We start from the raw sequence: 12,146 nt of genomic DNA, 5'->3' as shown, positions 1-12,146 counted from the left end.
CTATGCCACAAGGCACGATTTCTCTGTTACTTGGATAATATCAGCCCAATGTTGAGGATTGTCCAATAGGAACATGACTTAGTTCTTTTTGGATTGGACAGGCTTGATTTTGCATTTATATATTCTGGCTAAACAGACATCCTGCTTTGTGGAATATCCTCCTGTTTCATTTAAACACACTGTTATGTTAAGATATAAGGTGTGTTTTTTAACTTGAACAGCAGATGGGGTCAGTGTACTGCAAGTTGTCAAACATTTTCAAATGCAATGACACATTGTTAAGTAGCTGAGAATTTTTACTGACACATTATCTCCCTTTGCAACTTGTGTGGAGGTGCCAAGATTAACGAATTAATAAACTAAGTTTAACACCGCTAAATATTTTTAGTTGCTTTAATAGCACTGTTTTTAATGGCCTTAACATATTTTGATAGTTTATCTCTATGAACCATCTATATGTTGGGGCTAACTAAAGTCCAGTCACTAACAGAGATTCTCCCCATGGGGATCACACTAATCTTCAGTGTAAAAGGCACAACAGGGACCAAGCAGGAGACCAGAGGCTCAGTTGGGTGAATGGGAATAAACTGAGGAAATTGAGTATGCTGAACAAACATTTGTTTGTTCATTTGCATGTTGATAATAATATAACAAAATATTGCCCTTTAATTCTTCACCATGTTATGTGGTGGTTCTTTAAGTGAGAAGCCACCATGATAGAAAATGTAACACTTGTGCATGGAATAATACAGACCCATAATTAGACCCTTTTTATATATATATATATATATATATATATTAATTTTCTAACACAATTCCAGTCATTTGAAACCCAGAAGGATATTTTTGAATTGTTAAATATGATTGAGGAAAGAAATCTTAATAACTTGAGAGTAGGTCACTTGAAAGTAAGAGTTTTTATATGCATGATATGTTGAGATCTCACAGGGTTGGTACTGATCAACATTAGAAATAACAAAACCACTGGTTATTAAGGCTAATTGGAAAGAAATATTTCAGACGAGTAAAGACCGGACACAGTGAGAAAAGGAAATGTGGACTCAATACTGGCTTACAATATTTAAGGGCTGTAAGAACATCAGGTTTAGCATAGAAACACATGACGGTATGGTCCTATAATAAGTAGTACCCACTGTACATGCATCTGGAGACATTATGGTCTGTTGTCGTACATACATTGCCTCAACATCTCAGCTTTGATCGCTTTAGAGCAAAATATCAAGCTGATGCCGAGTAGTATCTTTTTGTTGCTGGCACTGCATAAGTGGTTCTCTCCCATTTTTTTTAATGACTGTAATTTGGAGTATTAACTGAAGTGATCTTGGTGTCATAAGAGCACAATGTTAGATAAGATGTTAGTTTTGTTTCTTGCGGCTTAAAACACTTCCTTTCAGCATACCCATGGTGATAGAAGAGCATGTCTGTTCTAATGTGAAAAGAGCTTGTTCTGATCTTAAGGAATTCTTGTGATGGTTTTCCAAGTGCACAAATAATTTCCCTCCAATTTTTTTAAACAGAAGCGCAAATGTGCATATGTAGTTTTCTCTAGTTTGAGCAAACATAGGTGCAAAAAAGGTTCATTTTTTTGCTTTTTCTTTTGTTTCTGACATCTCTTTGGGAGTTAGAGAAGAAGAGAGAATTGTTAGAAACTGTATTCTATTCATTTTATTCCACGTTTCCTTGGGAACTGTGCTCCTATCACAGCTTCCCTTCCTAGGCGTGGTACAGTGTCCTCCTCTGTCTACCTGCACAAGCCTCAAGTTTGTTAGTTATTTGATGCCCGCAGAGACTAATGGGACATCTCAGAAATTATGTTCTCTTTTTCTGAAGAGAGACAACATATTTTGCATAATCTTTTTTCTGGTTTTCTGTCAGAGCTTATCGAGAATGTGAAGTTGATACACAAACCAGTGTCTTTACAGCCAAGAGGACTGATCAACAAGGGAAACTGGTGCTATATCAATGCTGTATCCTTAATTCTTTTTTTTGTTCTTTGGAAGCACTGATATGTAGTATTGTCATTGGGTGTTTGTTTTACTTTGTTGCTGGCTTTTTCCTTGACTCTTAAGTGAAAGACCCTACAGGCACTGATTGCGTGTCCCCCAATGTATCACCTGATGAAGTCTATTCCCATTTTCAGCGAGACACAGCGACCCTGCACCTCAACCCCAATAATGGATAACTTGTGAGTGACTTGCCTTATTTGTCTTTTTTTTTTTTTAATAGTTATAAAAACTAATTTGCCTCCACTACATGCTTCTTTGACAAGAGGGGGGGGGGGGGGGGGGGGGGGGCGTTGTATTTGAAGAAAGTCAGGATGACCAAATTTTTATGGTTGGCTTATTATATGGTTTTACATTGCAAATGTTTTTGGCTTTTCCAGTGTTCGGCTTGTTAATGAATTCAGCAACATGCCGGTTCCTTCTAAAGCAAAACAGCAAGGTAAGCCTCTATTCTGTGGCAAGGACATTTTCAATAATTGTTGTAGTGATTATTATTAATATTGATCTCTGGTTGTTTTTCACAGCTGCAGGAGAAAAGATAATTAAAGATATAAGACCAGGCGTTCCCTTTGAGCCCACATATATTTACAAACTCCTCACGTTCATTAAATCCAGCCTTTCTGAGAAGGTAAGGGATTTTTTTCTGATCTCTGACATTCATGAAATGTAAGAAGGAATACTTTTTGTTCTTTGTATTTATAATTGGTCTGAGAATTATTTCACAGTTTTTAACTGTACAGGAAGAAATGTTTGTAAATGTTTGAGACAGCTGTATTTACTAAATCAGTGCCCTTTTAATGAAGTGAAATCAGAGCATATTAAGCTGCTGACACAGCTGCTGTAACACATTATGGGAGGCCTGCTAATTCAGACATGGCTTTACAATTCACATCAGTGGGTAGTGACTAATTAATCCCCATCCTTTTTTTTTAAATTACCTTGTTTTTTTTGTATCTGCAGGGTAGACAGGAAGATGCAGAGGAGTATCTCGGCTTCACCCTGAATGGACTGCATGAGGAAATGCTGGCACTGAAGAAGCTTATCTCTCCACAGGAAGAGAGTGAGGGTCCCCCCCCCCCTATTATTTCTTCAGAATTTGTGGTCCACCAATAATAATATTTAAATTGTTTTTAGTATGCTGAATTCCAGACATACATTATATTACTCTATAAAGATATATTATATAAAGCTCTGTTGCTTTAAATCTGAAGTGAAGTACATGGGTGTTAGGGGCCTATTTGGGATGGGATACAGTTTCTGGGACACATTTTTCAGAGAGATACATGGCACATACATGAATGTGAACTGTTCAGATAGCCAGTTCAGATTTAGCATTGATTAATGCTTTGCTTGAGGCTTGCAATTTGAACATTAGACTTTGTTCTCAGTCTGTTGAACTTGAACATGGTTATTTGATTGTTTCTAAGCAGAAGTGTGCACACCCAATGGGCCAGGCTCTCAACCTTTACCTGAGGAAGACCCTGCTGAGAGGGAAGGAGAGGAGGGCAGCGAGGACGAGTGGGAGCAGGTGGGACCCAGGAACAAGACCTCGATCACTCGGCAGGCTGATTTTATCCGCACCCCTATCACAGACATATTTGGTGGACACATAAGGTAGGCTTCTCTGAAAGTTTTTATTGTAAAAGTGAGCTTTAACTTAATTTAAATCTTTTTTTTTCCCCTGTCTTTCCAATTTGGATGCTTGCAAGATGACTAGAGATTTGAGTGCTAGAACTCTGATACCAACAGAGAAAACACAGAAAGAGTGAAAGAATGGATAATCCCTGCTTCGGTCTGCTAATGCTTTACAATGATGAGAATAACATAACATGACAGTCAAAATGCAAATTATAGCTATTTGTGAAGATGACATTGGTTGTTTTTAGCCAAATGCTTTTTAATTCAAATTTTCCTTTCAACCTTAAATGACCATTTAAATATCCCATTCTATTTAATAGCTTAGCTTCCAGAATGTATTAAATGTGATTGTCAGCGTTTTCCATTTTGTTGTCTTGAATCTTGGTTTCTTTCGGCCAAGGATATGCTTCTCAGAACAAAATAATTTAAAATGCATTTCAAGTTGTGATGCACTAAGTAGAGGGCAATATGGGATTCCTATTCACTTTTGTTTTATTTTGTATCTAGCATATAGTTTTAATTTCAGTTGAGATTTTTAGAACAGAAAAGATGTCAGGTCATCCTTAATTTCTCCCTCCTCTTAGCACTCGATATCTGAACAGCTGACAACTTTGACAGATAAAACTTACTAACTATCCATTTATGCCCTTTTTCCACAAGATTTTTATTCCCTGTAGGGGCCAAGCCTTTCTTTTTATTGGCTCTCTGCCTTAACCTTAGGTAGCAGAGCCAGATGGTCCCTGTGCCATCTTCACTGCAGTCTGCTCTCCTGGCATGGCATCCAGCCTTCGAGCTGCTTGCCTGTAGCCATCACATACTGAGCCAGGAGCAGCTGCCTCACTCTCTCTCACTCACTGCAGTGGAACTACCTCTCTGGCTCTCACCCCATAGCCCTGCTGCCCAGCCAGCCACACGGGTTTACAAAAAGCCTTAACCTGTCGGTTGAAAAGGCTTAAATGACACCCTTTCACGTTGTGTTTGAGGTTGGAGCTTGGCATGCTCCATGGCTGAATTTGGAGAAAAACTGCCTAAAGGGATGATGTTTGAGTAACCTGGGCAAGAGCTGAATTCAATATAAAAGCAGTCCTTTAGAAGTCTAACTGTGACAAATGTGATGTATTTTGCCTAGTCTTCAGGTTCCTGTAGGCATGTGCTGAGTTTAGTTATTTTTTATCTAAGCAATTTAAAAAACACTTTCCTGAGTTTAACTTTAATTCAATGTGATGTCTCCTAAGAGTTTTTGTTTGAGAGCAAAGCCCGGTGCTACAAAGGAATAGATGGCTGTCTATGGGGTGATTTTGTGTGTTTGTATAATTTTAAACATATAGACTGAAAGGTATTAACTGTTTTTACACATTTTAATAATAAAATACATTTGTATGTGTTTATTTATTTATTTTTAACCATTTAAAATCTTTCATTAAGTATTTATTCCAGATCATTGTGAAGGTGTTCCGTGTTTATTTTAAATGATCTGTATGTCACTAATATATATATATATATATATATATATATATATATATATATATATATATATATATATATATATATATATATATATATATATATATATATATATAATATATATATATATATATATAAAATGTGAATTTTTTTTTAGGTCTGTGGTGTACCAGCAGAGTTCAAAGGAATCTGCCACTCTGCAGCCATTCTTCACCCTGCAGCTGGACATTCAGTCAGAAAAGATACGCACAGTACAGGAGGCCTTGGAGACCATGGTGGCACGCGAGTCTGTTCAAGGCTACACCACTAAAACCAAGCAGGAGGTCAGTACATTGAATCTTGTTGCAGCAGTTTAGAGTATATAACATATCTTCCTCAGATTCATTTTAAAATGTGTATTCTAAAACCTTCAAAAGTCCTTGATCCTACTCTGTAAGGAGAAAAGTCCTTGTTTAGCTCAAGGCATGGATGTATTGAGTGTTTAGTTTGTGTGTTTATCTCTAGCAGTGCCCAGATATTGTATTTGTATTGTATCTTTTTCTTAGATAGTTTTACACTCTCAGCAACTTTCAACCAAAATCCACTCCTCTGGTATGGTACTGAGCAGTAATCTTGAAGGTGGTGTGGTATTTTTGTCCAGGCCCCTTCTTTTTTCACGAGAGCACTGCATGTACTATCTGTGTTGTGTGAAGCTGTTCTCACTCTTTCATGAGTAAGAGAGGATTTAGAATTTGAAGGAGTGTGATTTAACCACTTTTACCATCTCCTTTCGCTCTTTTCCCTGACTACAGATTGAGATCAGCCGGAGGATGACCCTAGAGGAGCTTCCTCCTGTGCTAGTGCTTCACCTCAAGAGATTTGTCTTTGAAAAGACTGGTGGCTGCCAGAAGCTGATCAAGAACATTGACTATCCTGTTGACCTGGAGATTAGTAAAGGTATGACTGTCTGCAGGTCCACGTAATTTGTAAAGCAAATGCTACTAAATAGTTACTTACTAAATGAAGTGATTCTCAAACATTTGAGTTTGTTTGTACATTAGAATCACTTGATTGGCCAGGAATTTTTCTCTGCATTTTAACCCAATCCGTGCAGTGAAACACACATTTACACACTCATTAGTGAACACTAGGGGGCAGTGAGCACACATACCTGGAGATGTGGGCAGCCATAGTCACGGTGCCCGGGGAGCATTTGGGTGTTAGATGCCATGCTCAAGGACACTTCAGTCATGACCTGCCGGCTCTGGGGATCAAACTGGCAACCTTTCAGTTACAAGCCCATGTTCCCTAACCACCAGGCCACATCACTATGTAAAATCATCCTATACATAATTGTAAATCACAGTACATAAATTGACTATTTATTTATTTTAAAAACTTGACAGCAAAATCTACAAAGAATTCTAAATTCATTCGTAGTTTAAGGCAGTAAGATGGAGATTTCCTGTAGGTTTTTTTTACACTTTTAATAAGTAAATATTGGAAAATCATGTCATGTCAAAAGTAGATCTTGTCATATAAACCTAGCAGAGTCTTCACTTCTGTTAGTGTGTGTGTGTGTGTGTGTGTGTGTGCGTGCGCTTACTTGGAGTGAGATAGCACTCCATCTGCCAGTCAGCAATTCATGTCTGTTCTTCACTTAATTCCAATCCACCTCCTCACTCAAATGCTCACAGCCTCACACACCATCAGTCTACGGCTACTTTTACCACAGTTGCCTGTTCAGTTTAGACCTAGCCTCTGCCATATAGAACTGAAATATTTATAGCCAACCTGTAATCTTGTAAACCCCTCAGCCCTCTCTGAAACCTCAAAAAAAATCTTGTGCCTTTGCCTAGTTTGAGCACAAGCCACTGTCTTTGCATCCTCGTAGAGGCTTAATGCTCCCACAGAATGCAATCTCTCCCAAAATAAACAATGAAAACCCTTTAAAAAAACACCCTAGAAAAAACCTCTTTCAAAAAGAAAAAACAAAACAAAAAAAGTGTAGTTTTACGCTCTTGAATGTAGGCTACATCTTACTCTAGTTAAAACGCTGAAGAGCTGCCAGCATTCTGGTCAACTTAGACAATAGTAAAACATGTAATCTGGATTCAATTTAACAAGTGCTACAAATATTTCTTCCCTTATTAATGACTTGTTTATTCTCAGATTCTTTGACCCGCTGATGTTTACAACTAGTGTTTGAAGTCATGTAATATGCTGCAGAGATGGTTTGTGCCTCTTGTCTCTTTGCAGATCTCCTCTCACCAGGAGTGCGAAGCAAAACATTGAAAGGCCAAAGAACCTACAGGCTCTTTGCAGGTATGTGTGGTGTGCCATTGTGCTTGTACATTTTATTCCTTAATGTGTTGTAATATGGTCAATTACCAAATTCCAAAATTAGACTTTGTACATAAAATGCATTGAAAACTGTTTTGCCTGTGATGAAATGACAATTAAAAAAATATATTTTAAATAATACTACTCTTGATTTTCAAGGCAATGTTTTTGAGGGAATTTTGGTTTTAGGTTGAACAAATAAGTGTGTGGGTGGGGAGATCATATTGTTCACTTGAACTGGGTATTCTTGGGGACAGTTGCCCCTCTCTGATATTAATAATAGTACTTTTTGATGCATAAAGGATATCGGTGGTGTTTATAGTTAATATGGAAAAGGCCATTCTCAGCACGAAGCACATTGATTTTGATGTGCACAACCACACCAAGTCAAACCCAGTTGTCCTTGATAGAGCTCCATCACTCCAAAGAATACTTTTACTCCTTTGTAGCCTAAATCTGGGAGGTTCTGATCTTCTAACCCTATCCTGCTTTTCTCTCTCTCTCGCTTTCACTCTCTCCTGTGTGTACTATGTTCATTTTTTGAAAACTGTATGATCATTTGAAAAACATGTTGTAAATAATTGAAATAATTATGACATTATAACGTCATTCTGGGCGGCACAGTGGCGTAGCAGGTAGTGTCGCAGTCATGCAGCTCCAGGGACCTGGAGGTTGTGGGTTCAAGTCCCGCTCCAGGTGACTGTCTATGAGGAGTTTGGTGTGTTCTCCCTGTGTCTGCATGGGTTTCCTCCCAGAGTCCCAAAACACACGTTGGTAGGTGGATTGGCGACTCAAATGTCAAAATGTATCCAAAAGATCTACTAAGCATATTATGGACCCCATCAGTGACTTGCCTGGTCATGTTTTGGTGTCCAAGTTCCCTTGCTTCAATTGGTCAAACCATCATTTCAGGTACTTTTATGTCCAAAGGGGTGTACTACAAAGACAGAAATGTCCATCAGCTCTTTGCCCTTAAGTTACATGACTAAACTGAGAAATCCTGATTAGTGTAATCCCCCAAGGTTTAGTATGTTGTGTATGTGGGGAGGGTGAGTGTTTTTTAAATATACATGTTTGTGGACATATGGAGACAAGTTGGACATATTCATTGTGTGCTGCTTTGGTGAATTCACACAGATCAGTTCATGTTGGAAATAAAAATATTAGCATTTTAGTCTGCATCTTCACTTATGTGACCTTTGTGTCTCTCTCTACAGTCGTTTATCACCATGGGAACAGCGCCACAGGCGGCCATTACACTACAGATGTCTTCCACATTGGGCTGAACGGCTGGTTGCGCATTGATGATCAGGCAGTGAAAGTGATCAACCAGTACCATGTGGTGAAGCAGACTGCAGAGCGCACTGCCTACTTGCTGTACTACCGTCGCGTCGACCTGCTGTAGAAACCCCACACATTCACACACTCACATGCACGCACTCTAATACAACACTCACACACGTACAGACGCATACACGCCTCAACAGGAACACTGCCCAATTTTTTCTCTTGCGAGATTTTTCCTCCTGCCTCCCTCGACTCCTTGTCCCGTGCTTTTCCAGACAGCCAGCTTTTCCAACAAGTTTTTTTCTTCATTGACCTCTTTTGTTGTTTTGGAAGAAGAGGGGAAACTCCTACATATAAAGACTTTTGAGATGGAGTCCTCCCTCCATATGCAGCCTCCCCACACACCATGGGTGTGGAAATATATAGGGACAGTAGGGATGAATGCTGAAGAATTTGAGGGGAGCCTCCACACTAGAGAGTATGGACTGCTGACACTTCAATATTTGCAGCCTTGTTTCGGACTGGCGCACAGTAAAACCTCCAGCTAGCCGAGGCTTAAACTGAGGGACTGCCGGAGAGAAGACATTATTTTTCTTTTGTTTTTGTTTAATTTCTTATGGCGTAGCGAGAGGAAAAAAAGTGTTTTGCCTTTTAGCAAGGGGTATTTGTTTGGCCGAACAAATTGCAGCAGTTCAGCAAAGCCAGATGAAAATCTTGACTTGAGTAAAACTAGAGGCCCTGCACCAGCATACTACAACAAACAATAATTGTGTAGATCGCAATGTGCGAGTTTTATCTGAACACCCCCTGAAGCAAGACACCACTCCACCAACTGCAATCACCACCTCACTGTACCCTATTCCTCATGATTTTGACGGTCTTAGGCCTAGCTGAGCTAACACTGGAGCCATTGGATGAAACAATACCAGGTTGGGGAAGAGGTGCTGCGGTGGAGAGAAACAGAAAAAAAACGACAAAAAAAAACAAAACAAAAAAAAAAAAAAGGAAAAAAAAAAACCTTTAATCGGCTTCTTTGTTTGCAAGAACCTGGGTGTGGTTTCTGGGTGTAGAATTAGACTGATTATCTAACAATTTTAATGCGCTTTAGGGCATAAAATGATTTACAAAAAGCTTCTGTGCACGTACACTATAAAATTGATCAATAAAAGTCATCGATCGTGCACTGCAATGCACACTTGCAGATATTTAAAAGTTTCAATATAGATTATGGAGCAATCTGAATCTGGGTTAACATTGTTCAGCTGCCTGGGGAAAGTTTGTGCTGCTTGCTAGGCTTTTTGCATACCTCACACATGCATACACACACACAGACATACATGTTGGCCAGATTCCAATGGCAAGTGAGGTTTGTTGGTTATTATTATATTTTTTTCCCCCCTTTCATCTCATCTCAAATATCACCTTCAGTCCTGATTGGTCCTGTTAGCCTATATTTGTTTCTTATAGGGGTCAGTTGTCCAGTGCCTGCCTTGTCACACTGCAAGCTCAGCCATTCCTGTCTCCTTGTTTTTGAGGAGGAGGCTGCCTTAGGATGGGTACACTATGTTGTCTGAGGTCCTGTCTGTCTGACAGCCTGTCCTGTGCAGTCAGCCTGTCTGTACTGTATTTGGAGCTGTACTGATTTAACCTTAAAAATGATGAATCTGAGTCATCTGCTGGATGTTTCATCTTTCTTTTCAGTGAATGGCTTCTGTTCCTAGAAGTGGACCCCCGCTTCTGCATGGCTACACAACCTGATAACCCCTCGAATGGACAAACGCAGGCGCACACACAAGAATCATGTTTGTTTTTCTTTTAGACACCTTTTTAATACCTTCAGTCTTATTCATTGATTGTATTGACTTTTCCATTTAAATTTTTCCCTTGTTTTTTTTTAAAATATTTTCTTTCTTTTCATGTCATCTGAATTGATATTTGAAAAATATGACCCAAGATAAAGCACAATGAATAAAATTCTCCTATGCTTCATTATACGCCCCCACCCCATCTTTGGTATTCATAAGTTTCCACACAGTAGCAGCACACTGGGCCTGATACAAGTTTATGTTCTTTAATAACTGCAACCACAATTTCACTAGATATTCCTCTTTGAACATTTTTCCTGAGAGGTTGTGAGATCTGTATTCGAACATCTTTGATTAGTGTTACTTAAACCTTTAATGTTTGAACATGTTTATACACATGCACACACAAACTTAGCTGGTAAATAAAGCGAGGTACCGTAGCTTTCTGGAGCAGGTCCCTTGTACTGAGGTATTTTATTATGTCCTTTAAATCAGACAGGGGACCTGTCAGATCAGCAGGGCATGCATTTGGCTCCAATCAGGGTGTTCACGTTCCCTCTGTCACTTGACGACAATTCTCTGCTCAGACTTGTTATAAATGTTTTTTCCCTTTGCACTAATTGGCATTGCCAGATTTCTCAATGCACATGTGCTAGACTGGTTTCTGTTTTATTAGTGTAAATACGAGCCCTCAGCCATGATTCTTTTCACCAGAGATTTATATTTCAGGGCTACCCCTTTTGTCTTCTATTTACGCATTTTAATTTGGTTAGTTTAACCGTCTGCATAAAGATAAACGTGCCCCAAAATGAAACCAAAGTATGCAGAGCCTATATGAATATCTATATAAATATATATAATGTTGCCTCTCGTGATTGTTGTACCATAATATGTAAGAAATAAAGTTATTAGGTTTCTTCATTACACCATTTGATTTTTCTGACCTTAGGATTTGGTTTGGTCAGAATTCATTTTCAGTCATTACTCGTTTTAAAGTTGGTTATTAAAATTCACAGTTAAGGCTCCCATGTTCCAAATGGTTTTGTCAAAACTAATGCACTGGAGTCTTATGCTTGATTTTTTTTTTGTTTACCCCCCCCCCCTCCCCACACACACACACACACTGAAAATTTTGAAGAATAGAGATTGTGAACCATGCACAGAAGAGTTGTTGGAAGGTGCTTTATGTTGTACCAGTTCAACCCTGAGACTTCTTTCCTGAGTATAAAAGCTAGGGAAATATCCTTGCGTTTAGCTTCAATGATGTCTCTTCTGTTTGATTTGTTGCTTCCTAACACTTGTCTGCTGAAAAAGCTTGACATGTTGGGAAATCAAGAGAAAATATAAAGTATATGCTGTCCCTAATCATTGGCCTTCAGCTTATGCTTCTTTTTTTTTTTTTTTTTTTAATTTTATTTTATTTTATTTGGTCAACTTTTCAAATAAAAATAAAAGATATTGTGGCAAAGAGGTGTTTCTACTGTTTAGTCCGAGGACTGTGCTTCTCAAACACGGGGCTACTGTATTTGAACAATGTAGTCTGTTCCTCTCTTCTGGGCCTCCTCACTTGAGGAATGTGCACTGTAACCAAAAGCAAACATGAATA

At 38.7% G+C, this 12,146-nt stretch overlaps 1 protein-coding gene across 2 annotated transcripts in view; it reads left to right on the top strand.

Annotated features, from left to right (window-relative positions):
* Window positions 1–12,146, top strand: part of usp10 (ubiquitin specific peptidase 10) — a 22,928-nt gene extending 10,782 nt beyond the window's left edge. For both annotated transcript variants that reach the window (XM_066647159.1, XM_066647157.1), the window contains 10 exons: window positions 1,897–1,988; window positions 2,097–2,206; window positions 2,405–2,463; window positions 2,549–2,652; window positions 2,985–3,084; window positions 3,455–3,638; window positions 5,284–5,449; window positions 5,918–6,062; window positions 7,365–7,430; window positions 8,666–12,146. In XM_066647159.1, the coding sequence (XP_066503256.1) occupies window positions 1,897–1,988; window positions 2,097–2,206; window positions 2,405–2,463; window positions 2,549–2,652; window positions 2,985–3,084; window positions 3,455–3,638; window positions 5,284–5,449; window positions 5,918–6,062; window positions 7,365–7,430; window positions 8,666–8,853 (1,214 nt within the window). In that variant the 3' untranslated portion in view covers window positions 8,854–12,146. The remainder of the gene's footprint in view (window positions 1–1,896; window positions 1,989–2,096; window positions 2,207–2,404; window positions 2,464–2,548; window positions 2,653–2,984; window positions 3,085–3,454; window positions 3,639–5,283; window positions 5,450–5,917; window positions 6,063–7,364; window positions 7,431–8,665) is intronic.

This window comes from Hoplias malabaricus, chromosome 16 (genome assembly GCF_029633855.1).
Source record: "Hoplias malabaricus isolate fHopMal1 chromosome 16, fHopMal1.hap1, whole genome shotgun sequence".
Taxonomy (NCBI): Eukaryota; Metazoa; Chordata; class Actinopteri; order Characiformes; family Erythrinidae; genus Hoplias; species Hoplias malabaricus.
Note: the sequence above shows the minus strand (reverse complement) of the source record. Positions and strands in the feature narration are given on the sequence as shown.